Genomic DNA, 27,913 nt, shown 5'->3' with positions numbered 1-27,913 from the left:
ATATAAACAGTCAAAACAAGGCCAGGGCAGGCCATCAATTGCTATATGCAAGTTCAGTAAAGAAAGAAAAGACCAAAATGGATGTCAGAAGAGACTCTGAAATTGACCCTTGAGTGTAGAGAAGCAAAAGTAAATGGAAGAAATGAGGAAGTAAAAGAGCTGAACAGAAAATTTCAAATGGAAACTCGAGAAGACAAAGTCAAGTATTACTATGAAATGTGCCAAGATTGGAGCTAGAAAACCAAAAGGAAGAACACGCTCAGCATTTCTTAAGTGGAAATAACTGAAAATAAACTGTAAACCTTGGGTTGCAATATTGAAGGGTTTTATGGGCAAAATATTAAATGATACAGAAAGCATAAAAAGAAAATGGAAGGACTATACAAAGTCAATGTACCAAAAAGAAATGGTTGATGTTTAACCATTTGAAGAGATAGTATAAGATCAAGATATTGAAGGAAAAAGTCCAAGGTGTACTGAAGGCATTGGCAAAGCAATATTCCAGGAATTGACAGAACACAAATTGAAATCATTCAAGAAACTAATACATCACTGGAAGTGCTCACTCATCTGTGCCAAGAAATATGGAAGACAGCTACCTGGCCAACTAATTGGAAGAGATCATATTTGTGAACATTCCAAAGAGAGGTGACACAATGTAACGCAGAAATCATCAAACAATGTCATTAATGTAACATGAAAGTAAAATTTTGCTAAAGATAATTAAAAACAGTTGCAACAGTTCACTGTCAGGGAACTCCCAGAAATTCAATCTGGATTCATAAGAAGATAAGGTACTAGGGCTATGACTGCTGACGTCAGACGAATTTTGGCTGAGAGCAGAGAATATGAGACAGATGTTTAGTTATGCTTTATTGACTATGCAAAGGCTTTCGACTATGCAGACTATGACAAACTATGGATAACAATGCAAAGAATGGGTATTCCAAAACACAGTGCTCATGAGGAACTCAGAGGCAATTGTTAGAACACAACAAGGTGATACTGAATAGTTTAAAATTAGGAAAGACGTATACTACGGATGTATTCCTTCACTATTGTTATTCAGTCTGTATGATGAACAAATCATCTGAGAAGTTGAATTATATGAAGAAGAATACGGTATCAAGGTTGGAGGAAGACTCATAAACAATCAGATATGCAGATGATACAATCTTGCTAGCTGGAAACTAAGAGGACTTAAAACACCTACTGATGAAGATCGAAGACTACAGCCTTCAGTACAGACTGCACCTCAATGTGAAGAAAAAAAAAAAAAGAGCCTCTCAACTGGATCAATAAATGGAGAAGAGGTTGAAGTTGTCAAAAACTGTATTTTGTATAGATCCATAATCAACACTCATCGAAGCAGCAGTCAGATATCAAACAATGTATTGTATCGGGCAAATAAGCTTCAAAAGACCTCTTCAAAGTGTTAAAGACTAAACACGTCAGTTTAAGGACAGTTAAGGACCCAAATCATGGTGTATTTTCAATCGACTCATATGCATGTGAAAAGCTTAGACAATCAACAAGGAAGACCATATAAGAATTGATGCATTTGGATTATGATACTTGAGAAGAATACTGACAGCACCATGGACTGCCAGAAGAACAAACCAATCTTTGCTGGAAGAAGTACAGCCAGAACGCTCCTTGGAAGCAAGGTTGGCAAGTTGTCTCTTGTACTTTGGACATATTATTTGGAAGGACCAGTTCCTGGAGAAGAACATCATGCTGGGTAAAATGAAGGGACAGTGACAAAAAGGAAAACTTTTGGCGAGATGCACTGACACAATGACAGCAGCAATGGGCTCAAACCTCACAACAATTGTGAGAAGGGTGGAGAATGGGCAGTGTTTAATTCTGTTACACACAGGCTATGAGTAGGAAGTAATTCAAGAGCATCCAACAATATACATATTAGGCTATTAAAAAAGATATATAGAAGAATAAAGATCAAAATAGTTATTTCTTGGAATTAATTATATGCGACATAATAATTTTGTTTAAAGTTGTATAGACTTAAAAAAAAATAAACTGTTAAATGAAAATAAAATGGCTATTATATAAATATGATCAGATAAAAAGTAAATCCACTGTTTTAGTGATACTTCTGTAGAGTCGAAACAACATAAAAATGAAGATCTCAGTTTAACCCTACTTTGAAAGTAAAGAAATTAACTTGATGGCAGCTAAATATTTTCCTGGTTGGAAGTAAAAGAGTCCCTTTTTTAAATTGTGTTTAAAATCTACAGGTTCAAATGCATACACATTTATTTACAAATGTACAGAAAAGAAATACTAAAATGCATATATAACTCTGATAAGTCAACATAAATTTTACATAAAAAACAACTGAGAAACTTACACTGTATATTCATAAGGAAGAACAGATTCTACTGAGTCAAGCCTGTTCACAAAGAGTTCTATTTCAGCCTGAAATGAGAAAACACAGAATTAGAATGTAATCAACTATAATAGAAGATTTAAGCCATTGTTTTAGAATTTAAAAGAATTAGACAGTTGAAATCTTATTGCATATTTCTGTCTCATAGTTACCTAGTGTTGCTAAAAGAGAAATGCCATAATGAATGGCTTTAATAAACAGAAATTTACTTTCTCATCATTTAGAGTTCTATGGGAAGGCTACCTCTTCCTGCCATATAAGGAGGAACATCTTTCTCTCTCTCTGAGTTTCTGCTCCTGGGTGATCTTCATGTGGTTTTGCATCTCGCTTCTCTCATCTCTGTTTACTCACCTGTGTAAACTAAATCTCTTTTATACCTCAAAAGAAACTGATCCAAAATATACTCTATGCTAATAATGTCTCACTGACATAACAAAGTCCATTTCTAAATGGGATTATTAGCACAGGTATCGAAGTTTAGGATTTACAACACATATTTTGGGGGAGATACAATTCAATCTATAAAACCAATCCAGTTAAAACAATTATCTTATAAATCTGCTCATTATATGCTTTTAAATAATACCAAAATAATTTACAGCTGCAGTTTCCAATATTTTAAAATGTGTTTAAGCTCTAAAATCTCCCAGAACTTAAATACATTTTAGCTAAAAGCATTCATCACAATATAGACACTGTCTTTAAAAAACTGGTTTCCCAATCTAATATTTCATTCTGATGTATAAAATTAATAATTAAATTTTAAAACATTCTCAAAGTAAACAAAAATACTACCAAGCTGATAAGAAATTTCTAGATGAACTGTACTAGAAATCCCATGTACACATCCACTCGTAAGCAGCTAGACAGTGACAACATGGTCTAACTTTGTTGTGTGCCATCGAGTTGACTCTGATTCACAGCAACCTATATGACAGACTATAAACACCTCATAGGTTTTCTAAGGCTGTAATCTTCATGGGAGCAGATCATCAGGTCTTTTCTTCCATGGAGCAGCTGGTTGGCTCAAACTTTTGGTCACCAGCCAAGTGCTTAACTATTGTGCCACAAGAGTTCTTTGACTTAACTTTAGAGGACTGCTTGGTCAATTTTAGAAAGTTGAACTACGAGGAAATAACACAATGACCAAATCAAGTTAAAAAATATAGAGTGCAGCAGATATGAAGTGAGGTGAGATGCACAAGAGCACCCACATTTACAGATAGTACCCACTGGAGTCCTGGTGTGGTGCTGTGGATTAATGCGCCAGACTGCAAAGCCATTTGAACTACAAAGTCAGTGGTTCAAGGTCAACAGCTGCACCTCAGAAACCCTATACAGGGTTGCTATGGGTCAGAACCATCTGAACGGTACTTAACAACAACAACAACCCATCTGACCTAGCCTTGATGGCTTGATAATCAGAACTCGACTAGAGGAAGATAAAAAGGAAACAATTTTTGATAAAGGAAAAGAGGGAAATTACTATACTTTGATGAATCTAACCTATACTCATTGATGTAGTAGCTCAAAATACCAACAGAGAGAGGAGTCTTCATATCAAATATCAGTGCTATCCCCTCTGTATACAGGGTTGATAGGGATGGACAATTTAGACAGTGACTACCTAAAATGAGGGGGCGATAAAGGCATGAAGTTACTGGCTTACAAGTTTTCAAGAGGGAGTTTAGTTTAAGAGAGTGAGGGGAAAGGTAGAGTCCCCACTGAATAGGCTTCATCTTGTCTAGATGGATATGGTGAAAAGACATGGGGATAAGATTCTTATGATTCAACAGTGAGTAATTGTTATCATGACTAACTGCAACTGTCACAACTGTAAAGGTAGAAGTTTTGAAACAAAAATCTTACATTCCTGAAACAAGAAGACCCTAGGACCATCAAGGGAGAAGAGCACAAGCGGAATATGGGACCCTATCCAGAGAAGCAGCAACACCAGAGATGGAGGCAGAGATGAGGACATGGGGAGAGGGAGCAGCTGAGGACTCTACACTCATGGAAAGAGAGGGACTGAGTGCTGACTGCCAGGAGGCAAGCTTGCAGAATGTGCCCTTTGGTTGTTTAAATGATTATATATCCCTGAGTGTTTTTGTGTACATCTCCCCACCACCCCTCAAGAAAAACAGAAGGAACTGAAGCAAATACTGTTGAATGAAACGATGGTGTAAAGCCAATGTTCTCCCATGTAAACTATTACTCAGTTCACAATTTAAAAAAAAAGGGAGCGGGGGGAGGAGATAGAGACTGGGAGAAAAACTCAATTGACTTATTAGCAAATATGAGCAGTCTTAAAGTATTAGGTAAATCTGCTGCACAAGACCTCTTTAAAGTATTCAAGATATCTTCATATGCATTTGACAACTAAAGTGCATCTGACCCAAGTCACCACATTTTCAGTAGCCTCATATGCACGTAAAAGTTGGACAATGAATGCTGTTGTTACTGTTGTAGTGCCATCAAGTCGGTTCTAACTCAAATGTTACATAGGATCTCAGAGGAGTAGCTGGTAGGTTTGAACTGCCAAACTTGTGGTTGAAGTCGACTGTGAGGTCCAATGCTTTATCTTACAGTGCCACACCGTAACAGTGAATTAAAGATTGATGCATTTGAGTTATGGTGCTAGAGAAAAATAGTGCAAGTACCATGGACTACCAAAAGAACAAACAAATCAGTGTTGGAAGAAGTACAATAAGAATGCTCCTTAGAAGCCAGGAAGACTTAAGTCTCTCATACTTTGGAGTTATTAGTAGCAGGGGCCAGTCCCTGGATTAGGACATCATGCTTGGTAAAGTGGAGGGTTGGTGAAGAAGAGGAAGACCCCCAAGGAGATGAATTGACACCGTGGCAGCAGCAATGGGCTCAAGCATAGTAACTATTAAGAGGTTGGTGAAGGACCAGGCAGCATTTCTGTCTGTTGTACCTAAGGTCGCTATGAGTTGGTACCAACTTGATGGCACCTAACAAAAACAACAGATGAAGGCACTATCTGACTACCCTAACAGTCCTTTCCCATTCTAAACATCTTCTTTAATTCTAAGTCAAAATTAAATTGAAATCCATATCCTTCTGGGAATTGTTCCTATGTAGAGACAGCTAACTTAACTGGCAAGACTAGAAATAGCCTTGAAGGTTGTTCAATTTTTGTTTGCAGGATTGTGACTGTCACAATTGCAATTGTAGAAAGATGCACAACTAAAAGAGGGGAATAGTTCATCTTTCATTCCAGGACAGACATTCCCAAGTTCATCAAGAAGTAAAAGTGTGAACGGAGTGTGAGATCCCTACCTAGAAAGGCAGTGACAGTACAGACAGTGGCAGAGCAATGGCCTGGAGAGACAGCAGCTGTGGGCTGTAGGCACAAAGACGAAGTACGGCTGTGTGCTTGTGGGCAGAGGCTGGCTTGCAGAGTGTGTCCTTTGGACAGTCAAATGAATATATATATATATAATTTGTTTTGTAAGCATATATATATATATATATATATATATATGTATGTATGTATATTTGTTTTGTAAGCGTACATCAAATATTTTTGGCTTTGTTCACTTGTGAAATATAAGAGGTAAATGGGGAGCCACAGGGAGGATGTAAGATAAATGTTGCAGAGAAGCGCTTGTAATCATTGAGATCCAACAAAGTGAATAATTTGTTAAATATAAAGTTGTTGATCTTTACTGTAAGCCTTCACTCAATTCACAAGGGAAAAAAATTCACATTCTCACTTTCAAACTGTTCTCAAATGCAAAGTTCTTGTAACATTTTAACGAAGCTTGCTGTTGTGTTGTTAAGTTGGTGGTGGGGTTTGACCCATCATCATTTGCAGTTAGCAGACCAGTACTTATCCTATAGCACTACCCTAGGACTTCACTTAGACAAACCTGGTGGTGGTGTGCCGTGGAGTTAGGTCTGACTCACAGCGACCCTGCATTGGGTTTCCGAGGCTGTAAATCTTTAGAAGCAGAAAGCCTCATCTTTATCCCATAGAATGGCTGGTAGTTTCGAACTGCTGACCTTAAGGTTAGCAGACTGACTCGTAACCACTACACTACTAGAGCCTTGAATCTAATTCTACTTCAGGAAAATTTTTTTGTAAGTGGTTTTATTTAATTTAGAGTTCTATCATCTTTCTTTTAAATCCTTCTCTTCTCAAGCGTACAATTTGATTTCTAGTCCTTATCTTCTCACTCTACATATAATCCCGATTTGGATCACAACTAGTCTATTTCATTGCTTTTGGTCATGGGCCACACCATGGGGATTGTACTTTTTTCCTAGTTCCTTTGTTTCTGCTTTTATTCCTCCTCACTCAACTACCATATTTCTACCATCTCACACCTTAAATTGGGTTTTCAAAATATAAGAAATCTCAGTAAAGAAATGAGACTTTTGTACAAAGATCAAATTAAGTGATTGGCCACAAAAAGGTCTCAGATAGTGAGCACAGCCACAAAAAGGAAAAGCGATGGGAGCTCCTAGTCCTGAATATTAGAGACGCCTACAGTGGAAAAAATTCTGAAAAAGGGAAGTTTTATTTCAGACACATTTAAACTCCTTACAGGAATGCTAGAACTCACAAATACATATTAATGACTTTACATGATTTGACCAGCTTTACCGTGAAGTTACTTTCCTAGATGACCAGCATTCTTTCTCCCTTTCCCAGAAAAATAAAAAATCTTAATTTTAGACTATATCAAAGAAAGTAATGTATATAAAATGTCTACTTAAAATTTTACCATATAGCTTTAAAGTGTTTAGTAGAGAGTACTGCATTTAGTGTGGAAATCCAGGACTACAAACAGTCATGAATTTCAAGGGGGTCTCCAAAGGCAGAAGAGTGCTTAGAGTTAAGTTACAGCAGTATACCAATGTGGCTGAGAGCATCGCTTTTGGAATCAGACACTGCTGGGTTTGCATTCAGGCCTCCCTACTTCCTACTTGTGCTATACAGAGTTACTCAAGCTGACTTTGTTTCCCCAGCTAAAAACCAGTTGCTTGAAGGAGTGACAAATTAATACATCCCAGAACACAAATTGTTGCTTCTATGATTATTAGAAAAGGGCACTAACAAAGTTTGACGGACAAGAATAGGCGGTAGGGCAGGATGGTGGGCTAGGCAAAAAGGCTGTGCGGACCCTCTGCAGCAGAGATGTGAAAAACTGGACAGGTCAGATTCAGAGGATGGTCCTGGAACGCTGAACTTCAGATAAAGGTTTAAGTAAGTGGATCGACTGCTTATCAGAAAAAGAGCTAAACAGACACAAGAAAGGAGTTGTCTTCTGATTGGGGTGGCCAACAAGACCTTCTGCAGTCATTTTGAACGGGGGTGAGCAGATTGAAAGACAAGAAAACAATCCTGTTGAAGAAACCTGCCTGTGACTCACAGAAACAAAGGTGTAAATAGTATTTCCCCCCTCTTCTCTTTTACTCTTTGGTTCCTTGCAATCCTCTGGTGACTAGGGGTAAGACCTGTATGAGTGGACACCCTCAGGAAAAGTCCCACGCAGACCCATGACTGAAGTGGGGGAGGACAGATGCAGAAACAGTCCGCAACAGCAAGCCCAGCTCCGAATCAGTCCTGGCCAGCCCTGGGCTAACTCTCACTAGGATAAGCAGCTGAAGGGACTTATGGGGTAGAAAGAAGGGGATAGAAACAGACTAGTGATAGGTCAGAGAGGTAGAGCAGGAGCATCTTGGAATTTCTTAGGAGGCTGTGAATGCAAGAGGCCAGCAGGTGGCACACAGAATTACACTTATTTTCCCTGCCGCTGCCTGTTTTGTCATGTTTTTTACCCAGTTTTATTTATTTATTTTCCCTGGTTTTTGTTTATAGTTTTGTTTCCTTATCTCCTTCTATATTTTGGGAGTGTTTTCCCTTCTTGCCTCACCAACACTAAACAGCAACTGTGGACAAACAGCCCAACCACAGCCATATGCACTTTAGCCCCACCAATTGGGCCAGAGTAAATACAAGCTGCTATATGCGGGATTAATGACAGTAACCAATATTAGATAAATTTACTCCAAACTGAAATTCATGAATCGAAACCACAGATTGATACACAAGCTCATCTCTTGATTAAATCCACTAGAAGGGAGTTGGTGAGTGACTTAAGAATACACCAATATACATTCATCAATATAATACAAACACAACAACAAGGCAATGCCTCCAAAGCAACATACAATGTCTGTTTTCATTTAAACAAACAAACAAACAAACAAAAACAACAAGAAAAGGCAGAACTAGAAAGTGTTTTTGAGGAAAAAGAGGTACTGGAACTGCCTAAAAAGTGTTTGGGAGAATGTTATTTAGGTACCTCCAAATTGAAGAATCCTGGTGTGGCACTGTGGGATAAGCACGCGACCCGCAAGGTTGGTTTGAAGAGCAAAGCCGGTGTTTCAAACTCACCATCCATTCCTTGGAAACTCTGTATAGGGTTGCTATGAGTCAGAACCAGCTCGATGGCACTTAACAACAACACAACACAAAAAACTACTGACAGGCCTAGGAAAACAAGGAAGAATTCAGAAAAGTGCTACAGAAATAAACAAAATAGTCAAAGGGTTGCAGACAATACAAAACTTGCAAAGAGAAATCCAAAAGATGACTACTAAGATATTAGAAATGAACAATATACTGAAAGGGCAAAGGAGCAGATTTGAATGGATGGAATTAGTGAGCTGGAATATAAATTTCTTAATACTAATAAATTAGAAGAACAATCAGAAAAAAGAATGAAAAAATCTAGAGAAAGCTTAAGATTCATGTGGGACAACATAATGAGGAATAGCTTATGGGTGATGGGAATTCTGGAACAAGAAGAGACAAAAAAAAATTCACAGAATGGGTAGCACAAGAGCTGTTAGAAGGAAATTTCCCTAACAGCATAAAAAAGGAGAAGACAAGCATTCAAGAAGCTGAATGAACCCAAGGCAGGATACACCACCAAAGAAAATCGCCAAGACATATCGTAATTTAAATCTCCAAAATCAAAGACAAGGAAATAATCCTGAAAGTAGCTTGAGAAAAATTAAATTCTACTTACAAAGAGAAACCAGTAAGATTAAACTGTGATTTCTCAGCAGAAACCATGTAGGAAAACAGACAATGGGAGACATATACAAACTCTGAAAAGTAAAAACTGCCAACCAAGAATCATAAACCCAACAAAGTTGATCATCAAATATGATGGTGAAATTAGAGTATTTCTAGACTAAAAGAAATTAAAGGACTTTGTAAACGTCAGGCCAATTCTCCAAGATATCCTAAAGGGAGTCTATGGACTGAAAACCAGAAAGAATAGACAATAACCAGAGATTGGCATACATGACAATACCACCCAAAACTCAGTCCAGAGATGGGAGTATCCAGAGGTGAACAAAACACCAAGACTGAAAATAGGGAATCTGGGATGTCAGCATATGGTCAAAAAAAAATTCAAAGCAAAGGGAAGATAAAGTATAGTTGCAGAGTTCCAGGTGGTGAGGAGATCAGGTGCGTTTCAAGATAAACAGACTGTTTTAAATAAGGAAAAAATTAATAAAGTACTGGGTAACCTCAAAGAAACCTAATACAGTGTCACATCAAAACAAGAAAAGGAAAATCCACCAAATAGGCGAGTAAGAAACATAAAAAAACATGAACTCAGCATAGGAAAGCAGGCAGAAGAAAGTAACCAGCAGCAACACACACACACACACAAACAACAAAATGACTGCAATCAATTCATACCTATCTATAATCTCACTTAATGTCAATGCGTTTAATGCAGCAGTCAAGAGGCAGAGAATAACTGCACGGAAAAGATAACAGGATCCTTCATTAGGCTGTCTAAAAGAGGCACACTTTACACACAAAGACAAAAATAGATTAAAAATTAAAAGGAAAAAATATATCAAGCTAATTCCAATAAAGAACTAGTAGAAGTGATGATAATAATTTGATAAAATAAACTTTAAGGCATAAGAAACAAGGAAGGACATTATCTCATGATTAAAGGGTCAACTGAACAAGACAATATGACCTATAATAAATGCTTATGCTCCCAATGAAACAGCCTCAAAACACATAAATAAAACCCTAATACGTGAGCTGCGAAGAAAGAGACAACTCTACAATAATAGTGGGAGATTTTATTACACCACTTTCGAAAAAGAACCACCAGAAAGAAACTCAACAAACACAGGAGGAACTAAACACCACATTCAATCAATTCGATCTCACAGATTGGTACACAGCATTGAATCCAACAACAGCATAATATACATTCTTTTCCAGTGCAGATGAAACTGTCTTCAGAATAGACCATGTGTTAGGCCATAAACCAAGTCTTAATAAATTAAAATACATCAAAATACTACACAGCATTTTCTCAGACTACAATGCTAGAAAATTAGAAATTAACAATAGGAAGATCAATGAATTACAATCAAATACATGGAAACCTGATAATACCCCACTTAAAAGCTACTCCGTAATAGTATAAATAACAAATGAAAAATAAAAGTCTTAGCAACAAACGAATGCGAAAACACAACATACCAAAACCTTTGGGATGCATATCCAAAAAGAAGAAAAAGCCAAAACAACAAATTAACATAAAGCCTCCAACAATTACAAAAACAACAGCAGAGTAAGCCTATAGTCACTAGAAGATAAGAAATACTAAAGATTAGAGCAGAAATAAATGAAATAGAAAACAGAAAAACAATAGAATGAGCAAGACAGGAAGCTGGTTCTTTAAAAGGATTAATAAAATCAACAAACCATTGGCAAATCTTAATAAAAGAAAAAGGAGCTCTGGCATCGTAGTGGTTACGAATTGGGCTGCTAATCTCACAGTCAGCAGTTCGAAACTACCAGCTGTTTCGCGGGAGAAAGATGAAGCTTTCTGCTCCCGTAAACATTTACAACCTCGGAAACCCTGTACAGGGTCACTATGAGTCGACTCCATAGCACATAACAACAACAATAACAGAAAAGAGGAAGAAGATGCAAATAACACGCATAAGAAACCATATGGTGATGTCACAACAGAACCAAGGAAAACAACAAAGATAACAGAATACTAAGAAGAGTTACACTCCAACAAATTTGAAAATCTAGAGAAAATGGATACAGTTTTAGAAAAAACACGACTTACCTAAACTAACACAGACTTAAGTAGAAAACTTGAACAGACCTATATCAAAAGAGGAGTTCTGGTGTGGCAGTTTACTGCGCTGGACTGCAAGGTTGGTTTAAACCACCAAATCGGTGGTTCTAGCTCACCATCCGCAACTCGGAAACCCTGTACAGAAAACCCTATAAAGTGTTGCTATGAGTTGGAACCAACTCAACGGTACTTAACAACAACAACAACAACATAACAAATGAAGAAATTGATCAGGTCATTAAAAAACTCCCAACCAAAAAAAGTTCAGGCACACCCAAAATGAGGGGGCTACAAAGGCAAGAAGTGACTGCCTTACAAGCTTTCAAGAGGGAGCCTAGATCCAGAGGACGTGGAAGAAGGCAGAGTCTCCACTGAGTAGTATCCAATTTGTTTGGGTGGGGCTGATGAAAGGAGATGGGGATAGGCCTCATGTGGCACAATAGTGAATAATTGCTATTAGGACTGACTATGAGGGTTAAAAATGTAAAGGCAGACATTCTGTAACAAAAGGAGGGGAGTGATTGACTTTACAGTCCAGGAGTGGAGATCCCTGGGATCATCAAGGGAGAAGAGTAGGAGTGCGGAACCCTACCCAGAGAAACAGTGATGCCAGAGATGGAGGCAGAGATGATGACATAGAGAGATGGAATGACTGGGGACTCCAGATCCAGAGACAGAGAGGGGCTGTGTGCTGACAACCAGGGGGCAGGCTTGCAGGGTATTCCCTTTGGTTGGCTGATGAAGCATGGAGGGGATTGTAACCATGGCAATGAAACGATATACAATAGGATGAATGTAAAGCTAATATTCTCCCATGTAAACTATCACATAATTCACAGTAAAACATTTAAAAAAAAAAAAAGTCCAGGCCCAGATGGATTTACAAGTGAATTTTACCAAACATTCGGAGAATTGCTGAAACCAATCTTACTCAAACGACTCCAGAATATAGAAAGGATGATTAACTTTCTAATATATTTTATGAAGCAAGCATAACTTTCATACCAAAACCAGGCAAGAATATCCCAAAAAAGAAAAACACAGACTAATATTCCTCATGAACATAGATGCAAAAATTCTCAACAAAATTCTAGCAAACATACTTCAGCAAAATATCAAAAAATAATATATCATGACCAAGTGGGATTCATTCCAGCGGTGTAACGATGGTTCAATATTAGAAAAACAAACAGCACAACTCAGAGAATAGATAAAAAAGGAAAAGAACCACATGATTTTATTGACTGATGTAGAAAGGCATATGATAAAATTCAACACCCATTCTTGTTAGAATAAAATCAAAACAAAACAACAAAAACCACTCAGCAAAGTAGGAACTGAAGGAAGATTCTTCAACATAATTAAGAGCACAGAGCCACACCAGGACTCTTATCTTATATATAGAACCCCTCAAAAACTCAGCAAGAAAATTATTGGAACCCATTGAAGGATTTGGAGTCTTGGTGTGGCTCTGTGGATTAATGTACCAGACTGCAAAGCCAGATGAACTGTAAGGTCAGTGGTTCAAGCTCACCAGCTGCTCCTTGGAAATCCTATACAGGGTCGCTATGGGTCGGAACCGACTCGATGGCACTTAACAACAACAATCGAAGGATTCAGCAAAGTGGTAGGTTATAAGACCAACATACAAAAACCAGTTGTGTTCCTCTATAGTAATAAAGACAGCTCTGAAAAAAAATTAGGAAAACAATACAATTTACTCAGAAACCCTATACAGGATCACATTGGGTCGGATCCAACTCAATGGCACTTAACAACAACAACAACCCAAAAGATTTAATACTTAGTAATAAATCTAACTAGAAAAAAAGGCCTATGCAAAGAAAATAAAACACTACTACAAGAAACCAAAAGAGAGTTACAAAAATAGAAGAGTATGCACAGTGGAGCATGAGATTCTACCTAGAAAAACAGCTACAGCAGAGATGGTAATAGACAAGAGTTGATTGCTTTGAGAGATAGAGCTGCTGTAGGCTCTCTAGGCCCATGGACTGAGCAAGGCTGTGAGCCTATGAGAGAACCTTGCAAAATATGCCCTTAGGATACTTAAATGACTATATATTTTTTGTTTTGTATGTGTATAGCAACCATTTTTGCCTTATTTGTGAAATAAAAGACGCAAAACGGAATGCAGTAAGTAGGATAACTTGTTGCAGGGAGGGCATTGTAAATCATCGAGATGAAACAAATTGTATAACTTGTTGAATGTACAGCTGATGATCTAGTTTGTTAACTTTCATTCAATACATAGTAAAAAGTTGAAAATAAAATGGAGGAATATAGCATGCTCATGGATAGGGAGACTTAACATTGTGAAAATGTCAATACTATGCAATCTATAGACACAATGCAATCCCATTCCAGTTTACAACATAATTCTTGAAAGAGATGGAAAAACATGATCACAAACTTTATATTCTGGGAAAGAGGCATTAATCAGATAAGCAAAACACTGTTTAAGAAGGAAAAAAGTCAGAGGCCTCTCATTCCCTGAGCACAAAATTTATAACAAAGCCACAATGGTCAAAACAACTTGGTACTGGTACAATGAAAGATACAATGAAACAGAATTGAGAACCTAGAGGTAAATCCATACATACATAGTAGACTGATCTTTGACAAAGGTCAAAACACATTAATGGGGAAGGGATGGCCTCTTCAACAATAGCAGTATTGGTGGCATAGGCGGTGGCATGAGAGACACGGCAGTGGTAGACTCTAGGCCCATGGAATGAAAAAGGCTGTGTGCCTGTGGGCAGGAGGTTGGCTCGCTGGCAGAATGTGCCCTTTGGACATTCAAATGAATAGGTATTTTTTGTTTTTTGAGCATATATCAAACATTTTTGCTTTGTTCATTTGTGAACTCTAAGACATAAATGGGAATCAATGAGGAGGAAGTACGACAAATATTGCAGGGACAGGATTGTAATTACTGTGATGAAACAATGTAAGGTGAATGTAAAGCTGATGATGTAAACCTTTACCCAGTTCACAATAAAAAGCTTAAAAAAAAAAAAAAAAGAGTACAACTGCCCTATATGGTTTCCAAGGCCGCACATTTATATGGAAGCAGACTGCCACATCCTTTTCACAGTTCGTGGGTACGAATTGCTGGAACACTTAACCAGTGCAACACCAGGACTCATTGGAATACTATACGATGTTGCTGACATGGAGTTGTTCCAACTCATATGACCCTGTATAGGGTTTCTGAGGAGCAGCTAATGGATTTGAATCACCAACCTTGAAGTTAACAGCCCAGTCCTTATCCTATTGATAGTCAAATGTATGTACATGTGATGATAAACCCAAACCCAAACCTACTACCATTAAGTCTATTCTGACTCAGAATGACACTATACAGAGTTTCTGTAAATCTTTCCAAGATCAGAAAGCCTCATCTTTCCCCTGGTGAAGAGCTGTTGGGTTTGAACCACTGACTTGTGGTCAGCAAAGGATATAGAATGAGGGATATCACTGCTGATGTCCGATGTATCTTGGCTGAAAGCAGAGAATACCAGAAAGATGTTTACATGTGCTTATTGGCTATGCAAAGGCTTTTGATTGTGTGGATCATGACAAGCTATGGACAACATTGCGAAGTTTGAGTATTCCTGAACACTTAATTGTGCTCATGAGGAATCTGTACATGAACCAAGAGGCAGTTGTTCGAACAGAACATGGGAACACTGAATGGTTTAAAATTAAGAAAGGTGTGCGACATGGGTGTATTATTTCACCATACTTATTCAACCTGTATGCTGAGCAAATAAACCAGAAGCTGGGTTCTATGAAGAAAAACGTGGTATCAGGATTGGAGGAAGACTCATTAACAACCTGTGATATGCAGATGATACAACCTTGCTTGCTGAAAGTGAAGAGGACTTAAAATATATTTATTAATGAGTATCAAAGACCACAGTCTTCGGTATGGATTACATCTCAATGCCAAGAAAACAAAAATCCTCACCACTGGGCCAATAAACAACACTTTTAATCAACGGAGAAAAGATTGAAATTGTCAAGGACTCCATTCTTCTTGGATCAACTATCAACACTCATGGAAGCAGCAGTCAAGAAATCAAATGACGTATTGCATTAGGCAAATCTGCTGCACAAGACCTTTTTAAAGTGTTGAAGAGCAAAGATGTCAGCTTGAGGAATAAGGTGCGCCTGACCCATACCACAGTATTTCCAATAACCTCATATGCGTGTGAAAGGTGGACAGTTAATAAGAATTGATGGTTTTGAGTTATGGTATTGGAGGAGAATATTTTAAGTGCCGTGGGCTACCAAAAGAACCAACAGATCTGTGTGGGAAGAAGTATAGCCAGAATGCTCCTTAGAGGCCAGGATGGCCAAACTTCGCCTCTCATACATACTCCGGACATATTGTCAGGAGGGACCAATCACTGGGGAAGGATATCATGTTTGGGAAGGTGGAGGGTCAGAGAAAAAGAGAAAGACACCTCCCCCGCCCTCCCAGTGAGATGGATTGGCAAAGTGGCAGCAACAATGGGCTCAAGTGTGGCAACGATAGTTGAGGGTGGCCCAGGACCGGGCAGTGTTTCATTCTGTTGTGTACAGGGGTCGCTATGAGTCAGTACCAACTAGATGGCACCTAACAACTACAACATTTATCGGTCCAGTTGTGAAAATTTTTGCTTTCTTTAGGCTGAGGTACAATGTAAAGAGTATTACTACATACACCATGTTTATGATGAGTATATATTTGTTTTACCTTTATATTTTTATTTTATACTACTACAATAATGACACATATTCTACTTTTCCTGTAAAAAAGAGAGACACCTTTCAAGGAAAATATATGAAAAGCAATTATGATTACTCTGATTTTACAGATGAAAAGCTGATGGAAACATTATCAATAACCTATCTAATAGTTAAGAGTCAATTCTTCCAACTCCTAACAGCAACGTATGAAAATAATTATTCACATATCTCAACTCCCATTTCTAATTTTTGACAGAGTCCCTTTAGCTTTTCTGAATACTGTATACAAGATTGCCCTCTATAACAACTATGAAATGGATGAGAATAAATTATTAATACCCTTGCTGACCAGTTTCTCCTTTGAGAGGCAGAGATGAAATATTAAAATTTGCTTCAAATTCCATTCACCAGTGTAGGGATGGAGCAAAAACACTCCAAAATGGCCACCCTAAGGTCAACTTAAACCATTATCTCCTACCTCTTCCCCCTGCTCTGGCTATGCATAACTAAACTCCCTGCTCTCATGCTTCAGTTATGCATGTGCTACTAATAAGGGGCAGACAGCCCCCTCCTCCCACTATGTGCCTCTAGGAAGGGGCAGGCAGCCCTGCATCCTGTGGTTTTCTTACCTCTTCTGTGTTCCACATAACACCCTTAACTGCCCTGACACATGTGAAGCTTATGTGTCCTATGATATAAAAAGACCCTAGCCCACAGCCCTAGCACGTAGAGTTTTAAATGCCCAGCTGACTGCCACTGGAAACTGCTGTTCTTGTCTTGGTTACTTAAGTTTCCCTGTTGATAAACTGTCTCTCCTGTTTTCTTTTCTTTAATAAACTGATGTCTCTTGGATTGGTTCAGGTCGTTTTTTCAGTCTTTTGGCATCTATGTAAGCAGGCTTTTCCCTCCTGGGTCTAAACCCCAACAACCAGTTAGCAAAAGTATAAGAAAAAAAGTGTTAAATGTACATTCTTAAAAAAAAAAAAAAAGTACATTCTTCTACTTTTACAAGGGTTGTTTCCAATACCAAGATGAGAGCAGCTGGCAACAAGATGAAATCTAAACATTTCAGAAAAATGATCTGCTTTGTTTGTTTTATACCAGCAAAAATGAAAAATCCAAAAAGACAGCCTGAAATTAGCCACTTTAAAAGGACCTGTTGAGAAAACAAAATCATTTAACACGTTGTTGTTGTTACGTGCCGTTGAGTCAGTTTTGACCCACAGCAATGCTATATATACAGGGTTTCCAAGGAATAGCTAGTGCGCTTGAACTGATGACCTTGTAGTTCACAATGACTTTGCAGTCTAGCGCATTAGCACACAGTGCCATACCAGGGCTCCATTTAACAGGTTGTTGTTGTTGTTAAGTGACATCGAGTCGATCCTGACCCATAGAGACCCTGTATTGGGTTTCCTAGGAGCAAGTGGTGAGCTTGAACCGCCAATCTTGCAGTTCAAATGGCTTTGCAGTCTGGTGCATTAACCCACAGCGCCACACCACAACTCCCACTTAACAGGCTGTTGTTTGTTGTTAAGTGCCATGGAGTCGGTTCCAACCCATAACGATGCTGTATAAGGTTTCTGAGGAGCAGCTGGTGACCTTGAACTGCTGGGCTTGCAGTTCAAACGACTTTGCAGTCTGGCGCATTAACCCACAGCGGCTGTTGTTGTTATGTGCTGTAGAGTCAGTTCCTACTCATAGTCGGACCCTGTACAGCATTTCCGAGGCTATAAATCTTTACAGGAGCAGAAAGCCTCATCTTTCTTCCGCGGAACGGCTGGTAGTTTCGAACTGCTGACCTTGCGGTTCGCAGTCCGATTCGTAACCACTACACTACCAGAGCTCCTTTCCCACAGCAGTAGTCACTTATAAACCATTCATACTCATTTTTCTGAGGCCAGTCTTAAATGTCACTTCTTTTCTGTAGCTTTTTCTAAAAGACTTCAATCCAAAGATGTTTCTTAATTTACATTTTAGAATTCTTAGAACACACATATTTTATAAAACATCATATTGCAAGTATGTTAATAAGCTTTTGTTTCTTACTTTGAGATTCTTGTTGTTGAGAGCCATCAAGTTGGTTCGGACCCATACATAGCGACCCTGTAGAGGGTTTCTAAGGAGTGACTGGTAAGCTTGAACTGTCGACCTTGTGATTCAAATGACTTTGCAGTCCAGCATATTAATCCACAGCACCACGCTAGGACTCCCTATGGAAACCCTATCAGTTTCCAAAAGGGTGGCTATGAGTCATAATTGACTCCAGCATTAATAGCAAAATTTAAAAAAACAACAAAAAACCCGAAAACAAATGTTGGTAGAGTGTGAAGAGACTAGGACCCCCCTCCTAGCCCTTGCTATTGGGGCTGTAACATGGTGCAATCACTGTGGAAAATGGTATGGTATTTTCTTAAAAAGGTGGAAATAAAAATACTGTATGATCCAGCAATTCCTCTACTTGGTATATATTCCCAAGAAATAAGATCTATGACACAGATATACGCACATCCATGTTCAGTGTAGTACTATTCACAAGAGCAAAACGATGGAGGCAGCCTAAATGCCCATCAACAGAAAAAGGATTAAATAAACTTAGGTATATACACATAATGGGTCACCTAATGTTGAAGAGTAACAAAGAATCTGCAAAACACCTTACAACATGGATGAACCTGAAGGACATTATATTGAGTGAAATTAATCAATCACAAAAGTTAAAAAGAGAAAGATTCTTGATAAAATAAATGTTTTATGATGGTTACTAGGACTGGAAGGTGGGGGTGGGAGTGGAATTATTCACAGGCTAGAAGGTTCAAGTTAACATAGAAGATGGGCAGGCAATAACGAGAGATGGTGGTAGAAGATGAAGGTAGCTGGAGACCCAGGAGGGAATGTAAGAGTTAAAGAAATAGAGGTGAATACTGGTAACTGATGGTATATGGAAAGAACTGCAATCACTGTAATGAAGCAAAATATATGTAAAAGTGATATAAAACTGATGTTGTGCTCTGATATCACTCAATTCATAATACAAAGTTAAAAAAAAAAAAAGAAACTAAATGTAAAGGCCAAATACTAGATTTTAAAGGCTGATTACTAAAATATTCAATGGAAAACCCAGTGTATTTTCAAGAACAGCTCTTCCTGCCATCCACTTGAAAGCATTATATTCATTCTGTCAGAACTCTAAAAGGAGGTGAAAGCTTCTAGAATCTCAGGGCATGAAAGCTAATACACTCAAGCGTGGTTAGTTCACTTTAATAAATCCTTACATATTTATACAGAACCTTTAAACAGATCAATTAATATGTTGTTCAGGACAGCTGACAAATCTAAACAAACTAGAAAATGCTATGAAAAATTTAATGGCTTTCTTAATGCCCTAAAACATTATCAAAATTCACTGTAAAACTTTTTGTTGTTTAGTGTTGTCTAATCACTTTCGACTCATAGCAACCCTGTGTAGGCTGTCCAAGGAGTGGCTGGTGAGTTTCAGGCACCAACCTTGGGATTCAAATCGACCTTGCAGGCCAATGCATGTCCTACAGCACCACACCAGAACTCCAAAGTAAAGCTGCTGTTGTTAAATGCCCTTGAGTCCGATCCGACCCACAGTGACCCTGTATAGGGCTTCCGAGGAAACCTGGTAAGCTCGAGCTGCTGACCTAGCAGTTCAAAGTGACTGTGCAGTCACTTTTTTTCCAGGATTAAAAAATAATAATATTTTAGTAAATAAAACTACTTAAGCTGTTGTTGTTGAGTGCTGTCCAGTCGTTTAAGACCCATAGCGACCTTGTGTACGAAAACTACTTATAGGTGGTAAAAAATAAAAAAAAAAAAAGGGGGGGGGCCCCCTCTGGTAGTGCAGCGGTTAAAGCGCTGGGCTGCTAACTGGAAGGTCAGCGGTTTGAACCTATCAGCCTGTCCTAAGGACAAAGATCTGGCAGTCTTGGAGACCCTGTGTTGGCAGTTCTGCTCTGTGAGGGCGAATCGGTATCCACTTGCTGGCAAAGGCTTTTATAGTTGGTACAGAAGAGTTTCTGAACTGTCAAAATCATTAGTGGTTTCAAACAGATTCTCATGCCCCAAATGGGAAGTATTAACAACAAAATATTGTAATCGTGTATGTTGACTGTGATGCCCTACACAGAGTAATCTAAAAGCTTCTTTTACTATGAAACTGAAAACTGTCATGGAGAAAGCCTTGTCCAAGTTTTCAACAGTTGCCCCAGAAAAAAAACACGTTTTCTTTGCCTTTTTAGGTATTTAAAATGATCTCAGATAAGCTAAATAGTGGTGTTTCACATATATATTTGCGTATTAAAAGTTTTGTTCACCCTGTAAAGACAAAAACTGTCTCAGCCACTACAGCAAATCCTTATTGATGCAATTATTACTGTTCTGAGTGTAGTATTTGTGAAATAAGGAACCAACTGCTAACCGTGAAGTTAGATACCAAAGTCCTAGAAAGAAAAGACTCTCATAACCAACCGGGAGTTCCAGGAACTAACAATAAAACAGGAAGTAATCAAGTTAAAAGTTAATGGAAGCTCTAACTGTGCTGGAGTCGTTCGCGTCGCAGGCGTCATCGCCCACGTCTTTAGCGAGCTAAAGAACCCGGGCTGTGAGCAAACACTCTCGGAACGATTGCAAACTAACTTGCATCCAACTTAAAGGTCTGGAGTGGTGAAGCCCAACTCCTGGTTTAATAAAACTGAGCAGTTCCTCTCACAACTTAGCAAGACTTAAGGCCCACCGAGCCCTTCGTACTCCAGCCCTGGAAGGGCATTTCAGCTTCCCAACCAACGTCAACCAAGTCCAGGCGCTTCTGGTGGAAGTCGACCCAACCCACTGCTACGCCCCCTTTCTCTTTGCTTCGAGCCGGGGGGGCCCCAGCTCTCCTAGAAAGGAGAGTTTCCCTTCCGACAGTGGCCTGAGGATCTGCCGGTCCTCACCCACCTTGCAATCGCCGCTCTTTTTTTCTTCCTCGCAGAAGTTGACCGGCGCCAAGCCGGGCAGGTAGAAAGCGTCGCTCGGACGTTGGCCTGGGGCCGCCCCTAGCAGGATCAGCGACAGCAGAAACAGCCGCGGCCACCGAGGTGGAAACAACGCCAGCAGCCTTACACTCATGTCGGCTGTTTAGTGGAAAGAGCAGCCGAGCTTATGGGGTAAAGAGGAGAGAAGGACGGAAGCGGGGTCTCGAAGACCGCTGGAGATGAAGGAGGCCAGCCCCACGAATGATAGTTCCGGTTGCGCTAGGAGACTCCGCGGGGTCCCCACCCCCAACAGAAATCGAACGGGATCCCAGCAGAGCATGCGCAGCACCATCAGAGCATGCGCAGCGTCATTTGCACATGCTCAGTAAGAGCGGTTCCAATAGTTTCCGGGAGGGAGCGTGGAGAAAATCCACTTTCCAGGTTTTCAGCGGGTCAGCTCGGCTGGAAGCTGGGGAGCTGTTCCGGTGCTTAAATTCTGATTCTGAATTCCGATCTAGAACTCCCTTGGGGCTCAGAGGAGTGTTTTGCTTGTTCAGCGGTTACCGTTTGCTGCTGCTGCTGCTGTATTAAATTTCCCATAAACAACATACTGTGTGCTTACTTCACTGCCAGTAGCCCTCCGACGCTTATCACAGAGTAGGTATTCCAGGAAGTATTTGCTGATGAATTTAGAGTAGGTGGCAGAACTGGAAGGTAAAGTTCGGGACACTTCTGGTTGAGAGCAGGATAAGGAAACAAATAGGGAGGAACAAGCCACAAATCCTCAAATAGAGGAATATGCACTTTACAGGCTCTGGAAGTGTTGACGCATTCTTGCGTGAGACAGCAATTGTTTGCACAGAATAAACAGACCTCGTTAAGGTGGAAATGAGATGGGGAGCAAAAAGGGAGCAGGCGATTTGAAGAACGTAGTGTTGACATTTCTTTGCAATAGACGCCATGGCACACCCTAAGGCTCAAAGAGGAAAAGTGTTAAATGCCGTCGAATCGGTTCTGACCCATAGCGACCCTGTATAGGGTTTCCGAGGAGCAACTGGTGAACTTGAATCGCCGATGTTGCCATTCCAAATGGCTTTGTAATCCAGTGCATTAACGCAGTGCCACGCCAGGACTCCTTGAGCAAATCCCTGTCATTTCCTCCAATGATGTGACTTAATTGATGTCTGTTTATCTACATATACGTGTGTGATGGTTTTTCTGAGCATCTTCAATAAGAAGCTTGATCTTTCGGTGACATGAAAAGTCAATTGAGCTTTTAATTTCTTTTGAAGTTTAGGAGAATGTATCATTTTAGCCTACATAGCAAATCATGATAACCTTTGGATACATCCAGAATTTAGGAAAGTTTTGAGTCCCATAAAATCGGATCTAAATTTTTTAGGGTGTTTTTTAATATTTTTATACATTTTTATATGTCGCCTTGGAAAGGTTTATAACTTTTATTAAATTTTCAAAGGGGTCTTATGATGCTCCAAAAAGGTTAAGAACACTAATCTACACTATGCAGTAACCAGAACAATGAAATAAAATTCTTGTTTACAAAGGTAACTTGCACTGAACCAGATTTACCAACTTTGGAATACCATTTTCTAGTCATGTGACCTTGGACAAGTTAATTAATCAAGTCCCAGGTTCTTCAATTGAGAAGTGAAGAGAAAAGAATGCCCATGTTAAAATCAAATGAAAAAAAAAAATGCATGTAAAATACACATTGGTTGGCAATATAGAGGATCCTTAGCAGTGCAAAAGTGCCTAGATGGTCAATCTCTTCTGCTTACCCAATGATACTGAATACTTGGTTTCAAGGCAGAAGGTATTTTCAATCCCCAAGCAGAGGGGACATAGGTGGTCTACATACACTATAATAGCACAAGAAAACAAAACAAAAGCATCTGATTTTAAACATTTTAAGACAAATTAAGGAAAATAATTTAATAAAAAATATACTTGGACTCTTGTCTGTTAATGCTTCCTTATAGGTTCTGCCAAGGATCACTGGTAGCATAGTGGGTTACAAATTTTGCGCTAACTACAAGGTCAGCTGGACAGTGAATAAGGAAGACTGTAGAAGAATTGATGCTTTTGAGTTATGGTGTTGGAGGGGAATACTGAAAGTGCCATGGGCTGCCAAAAGAACCAATAGATCCGTTTTGGAAGAAGTACAGCCAGAGTGCTCCTTGGAGGCCAAGATGACCAAACTTCATCTCTCATACTTCAGACATATTGTCAGGAGGAACATATTGTCTGGAGAAGGACATGTTTGGTAAGGTGGAGGATCAGAGAAAAAGCGGAAGACCCCCAACAAGATGGATTGGCCAGGTGGCAGCATTGATGGTTTCAAGCGTGGCACAGTAGTGAGGTTGGCCCAGGATCAGACAGTGTTTAGTTCTGCTGTGCATGGGTTCGCTATGAGTCGGTTCCGACTTGATGGCATCTAACAACAACAACAACAACAACAGCAAAGTCAGCCGTTCAAATCTACCAGCTGCTTCACAGAAAGATGGGGCTTTCTGCTCCCATAAAGATTTACGGTCTTAGAAACCCTATACAAAGTCACCGTGAGTTGGAACCACCTTAACAGAACACAAATTATCATAGCTTTGGTAGCCTGACTAATGCAGATACCCAGTGATGCTCCCATTTCTGTCCAAGGTGCTTTCTGGACTCCCATTTGTGGTACACATTTGGTAAATTGGATTCATTCTAACATAGAAGTGAAATTTTCCTGTGAGATTAAAATAGCAATTAGTTAGTTCTTCAGTACAGAGTATTTTCTACAGAGGGCTTCACATGCCCTACTTATGCCACTGTGCCAGGGTGCATAGGCTTAGTGGTGCTGTGGGTTAAGTGTTGGACTGCTAACCTCAAGGTTGGCAGTTCAAACCCACCAGCCACTCCTCAAGAAAAAGATCAGGCTGTCTGCTTCCATAAAAGCTTACTGTCTTGGAAACTCTTTGTAGGGTCTCTGAGTGGGAACTGATTCAACAGTAGTGGATTTGGTTTTGGCTATAACCTGGGGGTACATCCACCTCAGAGTTCAAGGATGGGCAGGAAAGGACTTCAGGAAAGTTTTGATCCCTATTAAATTGGATCTAAATTTTTGTGCTTATACGTTTTGCCCAGAAAAAATGAACATTTCAAAAGTTTTCAATTAACTTACATCAACTACTTAATAATTGTTTTGATAGTATTTTGTAAAATTAATTTCTTAATACTTAGCAAATCTGGCTCCTCACTAAACCCAGTTACCTGATGATTACGTGGCTTGCTCTACACTGTCTCACCGCCCCCACCCCATCGTTTCCTCACCTTTAGAAATGGAATAGCAGTCCATTTGTTTCTCAGGCCCTACACCTAGTCCTTTACCAGACTTATTCAACCTGTATGCTGAGCAAATAATACAAGAAGCTGGGTTCTATGAAGAAAAACGTGGCATCAGGATTGGAGGAAGACTCATTATTAACAACCTGCGATATGCAAATGATACAACCTTGCTTGCTGAAAGTGAAGAGGACTTGAAACATTTACTAATGAAGATCAAAGAACACAGCCTTCGCTATAGATTGCATCTCAATGTCAAGAAAACAAAAATCCTCACCACTGGACCAATAAACAACATTCTTATCAACGGAAAAAAGATTGAAGTTGTCAAGGACTTCATTCTTCTTGGATCAACTATCAACATTCGCGGAAGCAGCAGTCAAGCGATCAGACGACGTATTGCATTAGGCAAATCTGCTGCACAGGAACTTTATAAAGTATTGAAGAGCAGAGATGTCAGCTTGAGGACTAAGGTGTGCCTGACCCAAGCCATGGTATTTTCAATAACCTCATATGGATGCGAAAGCTGGACAGTGAATAAGGAAGACTGTAGAAAAATTGATGCCTTTGAATTGTGGTGTTGGAGGAGAATACTAAAAGTGCCATGGACTGCCAAAAGAACCAATAGATCTGTTTTGGAAGAAGTGCAGCCAGAGTGCTCCTTGAAGGCCAAGATGGCCGAACTTCGTCTCTCGTACTTTGGACATGTTGTCAGGAGGGAACAGTCACTGGAGAATGATGTCATGCTGGGTAAGATGGAGGGTCAGAGAAAAAGAGGAAGACCCCCAACGAGATGGATCAGCCAGGTGGCATCATTGATGGCATCAAGTGTGGCAGCGGTGGTGGGGTTGGCCCAGGATCGGACATTGTTTCGTTCTGCTGTGCATGGGGTCGCTATGAGTCGGTTCCGACTCAATTGCACCTGACAACAACAACAACACCTAGGATAAACCCTTAATTTCTCATTTCCTTACTCTCCACATCCAACTCATCAGCAAACCCTGTTCGCTGGACTGCCAAACTATAGACTAAATTATTTCACCAGGTGTTGTGAGTCAATTCTGTCTTATGGAGACTTCATGCAGTGTAGAGAACTGCCATCCCTTCAGGCTGATTGCTAGGCCTTACTTCCAAAGTTCCTATGGGTTTGTTGTTGTTGTTGTAAAGTGCTATCGAGTTGATTCCGACCCATAGTGATCCTGTAAGGGTTCCCGAGGAGCAGCTGGTGAGCTTGAACCTCTACCCTTGGAATTCAAATGGCTTTGCAGTCTGACGCATTAACCCACAGTGCCACATCAGGACTCCATGAATTGACTTGTGTCCCCATCTTCTACCAAATATATGTCAATTCTCAGTGGTCTGACTACCTCCCACGATGTGATCAGGGTATTAGGATGGGATTGCAACACACTTACTCAATTCACAGCACTGGGTTGTGGCCTATATCACCTTTCTATCTTAGATAAAAGGAGAAAGGAGTAAACATAGAGAAAGAGGGATTTACTACCACGAAGAAAGGAGTCAGGAGTGGAATGCATCTTTTGGACCCCAGGTCTCTGCGCCGGTGAGAGACACCTAGACTCAAGGAAAGACTGATGTCCAGACACATGGAGATCTTCAAGGAATGTCAACTCCACAGATGCTGAAAGTACCAATAATCTTCCTTCTCAACTATGAGATAACAGAAAACTTCTCCTAGAGCTGTCACCCTAAATTCTGACTTGTAGCTTCAAATTACCAGCTGGCTCTGTATTTAAATTTCATAAATGGAATGGTATTATTATGTTCTTGTACTTTTAGTCTAGAGCCAGGATGCTATCAAGCATGTGATGTAATCTTTTCCTTAAATGATTGAAATGGCACCGAGCAATTAGGGATTTAGATGTGTATGAATCCAAACACAAATTTATTGATGTTGAGTGGATTCCAACTCATAGAGACTCCAAGCACTCCCGAGTAGAGCTGCTCCATAAAGTGTTTTGACTGTAATCTTTATGGCCACATTTTGCCAGGCCTTTCCTGTGTACAGCCCTAGCTGGCTCTACAGAAACTGCAATAGGCAAGGTCAGTTGTTTGAATCTACCAGTCATTCCACAGGAGAAAGATGGGGTTTTCGGCTCCTGTGAAGATTTACAGCCTTGGAAGCCCTATACAGGGTCACTATGAGTTGGAACTGACTTGGTGCCGCACCACCACTACCACCACCAAACAGTGACAGAATAAATTTCTGTCTGTTAAAGCCTTGTGGTATTTCTGTTTTAGCAGGAGCTCTGGTATGGCACTGTGGGTAAATGCGCTGGACTGCAAGGTCAGTTTGAACCACAAAGTCGGCGGTTCAAGCTCACCAGCTATCTGCTCCTCAGAAACCCTATACAGAGTGGCTTGGGTTGTAACTGACTTGATGGCACTTAACAACAATTGCAATAACCTCCCAGCTTCTGCTCTTGATAAGAGGGATCTTACATAATCCTAAAGTCCCTTACTATCACCCTTCTGCTTTACCTTTTCAAGACTGAATTACTTTCTGCTTTGAATTTTTTGTTGAGACTATGTATTTGCAGTAATGCAATGCATTTTGAATGAAATTAAACAAATTTATTTTAGGTAATATGGATTTTGATATAATTAGAACAATTAACAAATTTGTCCCAAGGGTCTTGTACTGGGGTTGGTGAGATGTGACCCATTTCTTCAGCTTGACACAATTACACAAGCGATCAACACACACTAGAAGTGGGTATAGACGTCTTCTCACTAAACTCGAGGTACTATATGTCTCACCAGTCAAAAAAAGGTTAAACATGTAGCCATATCAAAGTATTTACTGCTACCCAGAATTATGATGTTCCTTTACTGTCTCAGTCCCCAAACTCATTTGTCTATGTTCCATGAGAGTTCACCTCTGTATATCTATCCCCAGGGCCTAGGGCAGCGACGCGCTCTTGTGCGCCATCGTGTGGCGCTGTGAGATAATGCACTGGACCTCAAGATTCGAGGTTCAAATTCACCAGCCTCTCCTCGGGAAGCCCTATACAGGGTCGTTATAAGTCGGAACTGACTCCATGGCACTTACCAGCAATAACAGCATAGGGTTTTCTCGGAGCGGTTGGTATGTTTGAACCGTTGACCTTTGTATTTAGCATCCAGTACTTATAGCGTAGTGGTTACGAATCGGGCTGCGAACCTAAAGGTCAGCGGTTCGAAACTACCAGCCGCTCCGCGGGAGAAAGATGAGGCTTTCTACTCCCGTA

At 39.8% G+C, this 27,913-nt stretch overlaps 1 protein-coding gene across 1 annotated transcript in view; it reads right to left on the bottom strand.

The window, feature by feature from the left end:
• LOC102835998 (transmembrane 9 superfamily member 2-like) overlaps positions 1-21,673 on the bottom strand; it is a 64,137-nt gene extending 42,464 nt beyond the window's left edge. The window contains exons 1-2 of the mRNA XM_006870792.1: positions 21,304-21,673; positions 2,372-2,439 (exon numbers count right to left, since the gene is read on the bottom strand). Of these exons, the coding sequence (XP_006870854.1) occupies positions 2,372-2,439; positions 21,304-21,474 (239 nt within the window). The 5' untranslated portion in view covers positions 21,475-21,673. The remainder of the gene's footprint in view (positions 1-2,371; positions 2,440-21,303) is intronic.
• Between the last annotated feature and the right edge of the window lie 6,240 nt (positions 21,674-27,913).

This window comes from Chrysochloris asiatica, unplaced genomic scaffold (genome assembly GCF_000296735.1).
Source record: "Chrysochloris asiatica unplaced genomic scaffold, ChrAsi1.0 scaffold00151, whole genome shotgun sequence".
In the NCBI taxonomy this organism is placed as follows: domain Eukaryota; kingdom Metazoa; phylum Chordata; class Mammalia; order Afrosoricida; family Chrysochloridae; genus Chrysochloris; species Chrysochloris asiatica.
Note: the sequence above shows the minus strand (reverse complement) of the source record. Positions and strands in the feature narration are given on the sequence as shown.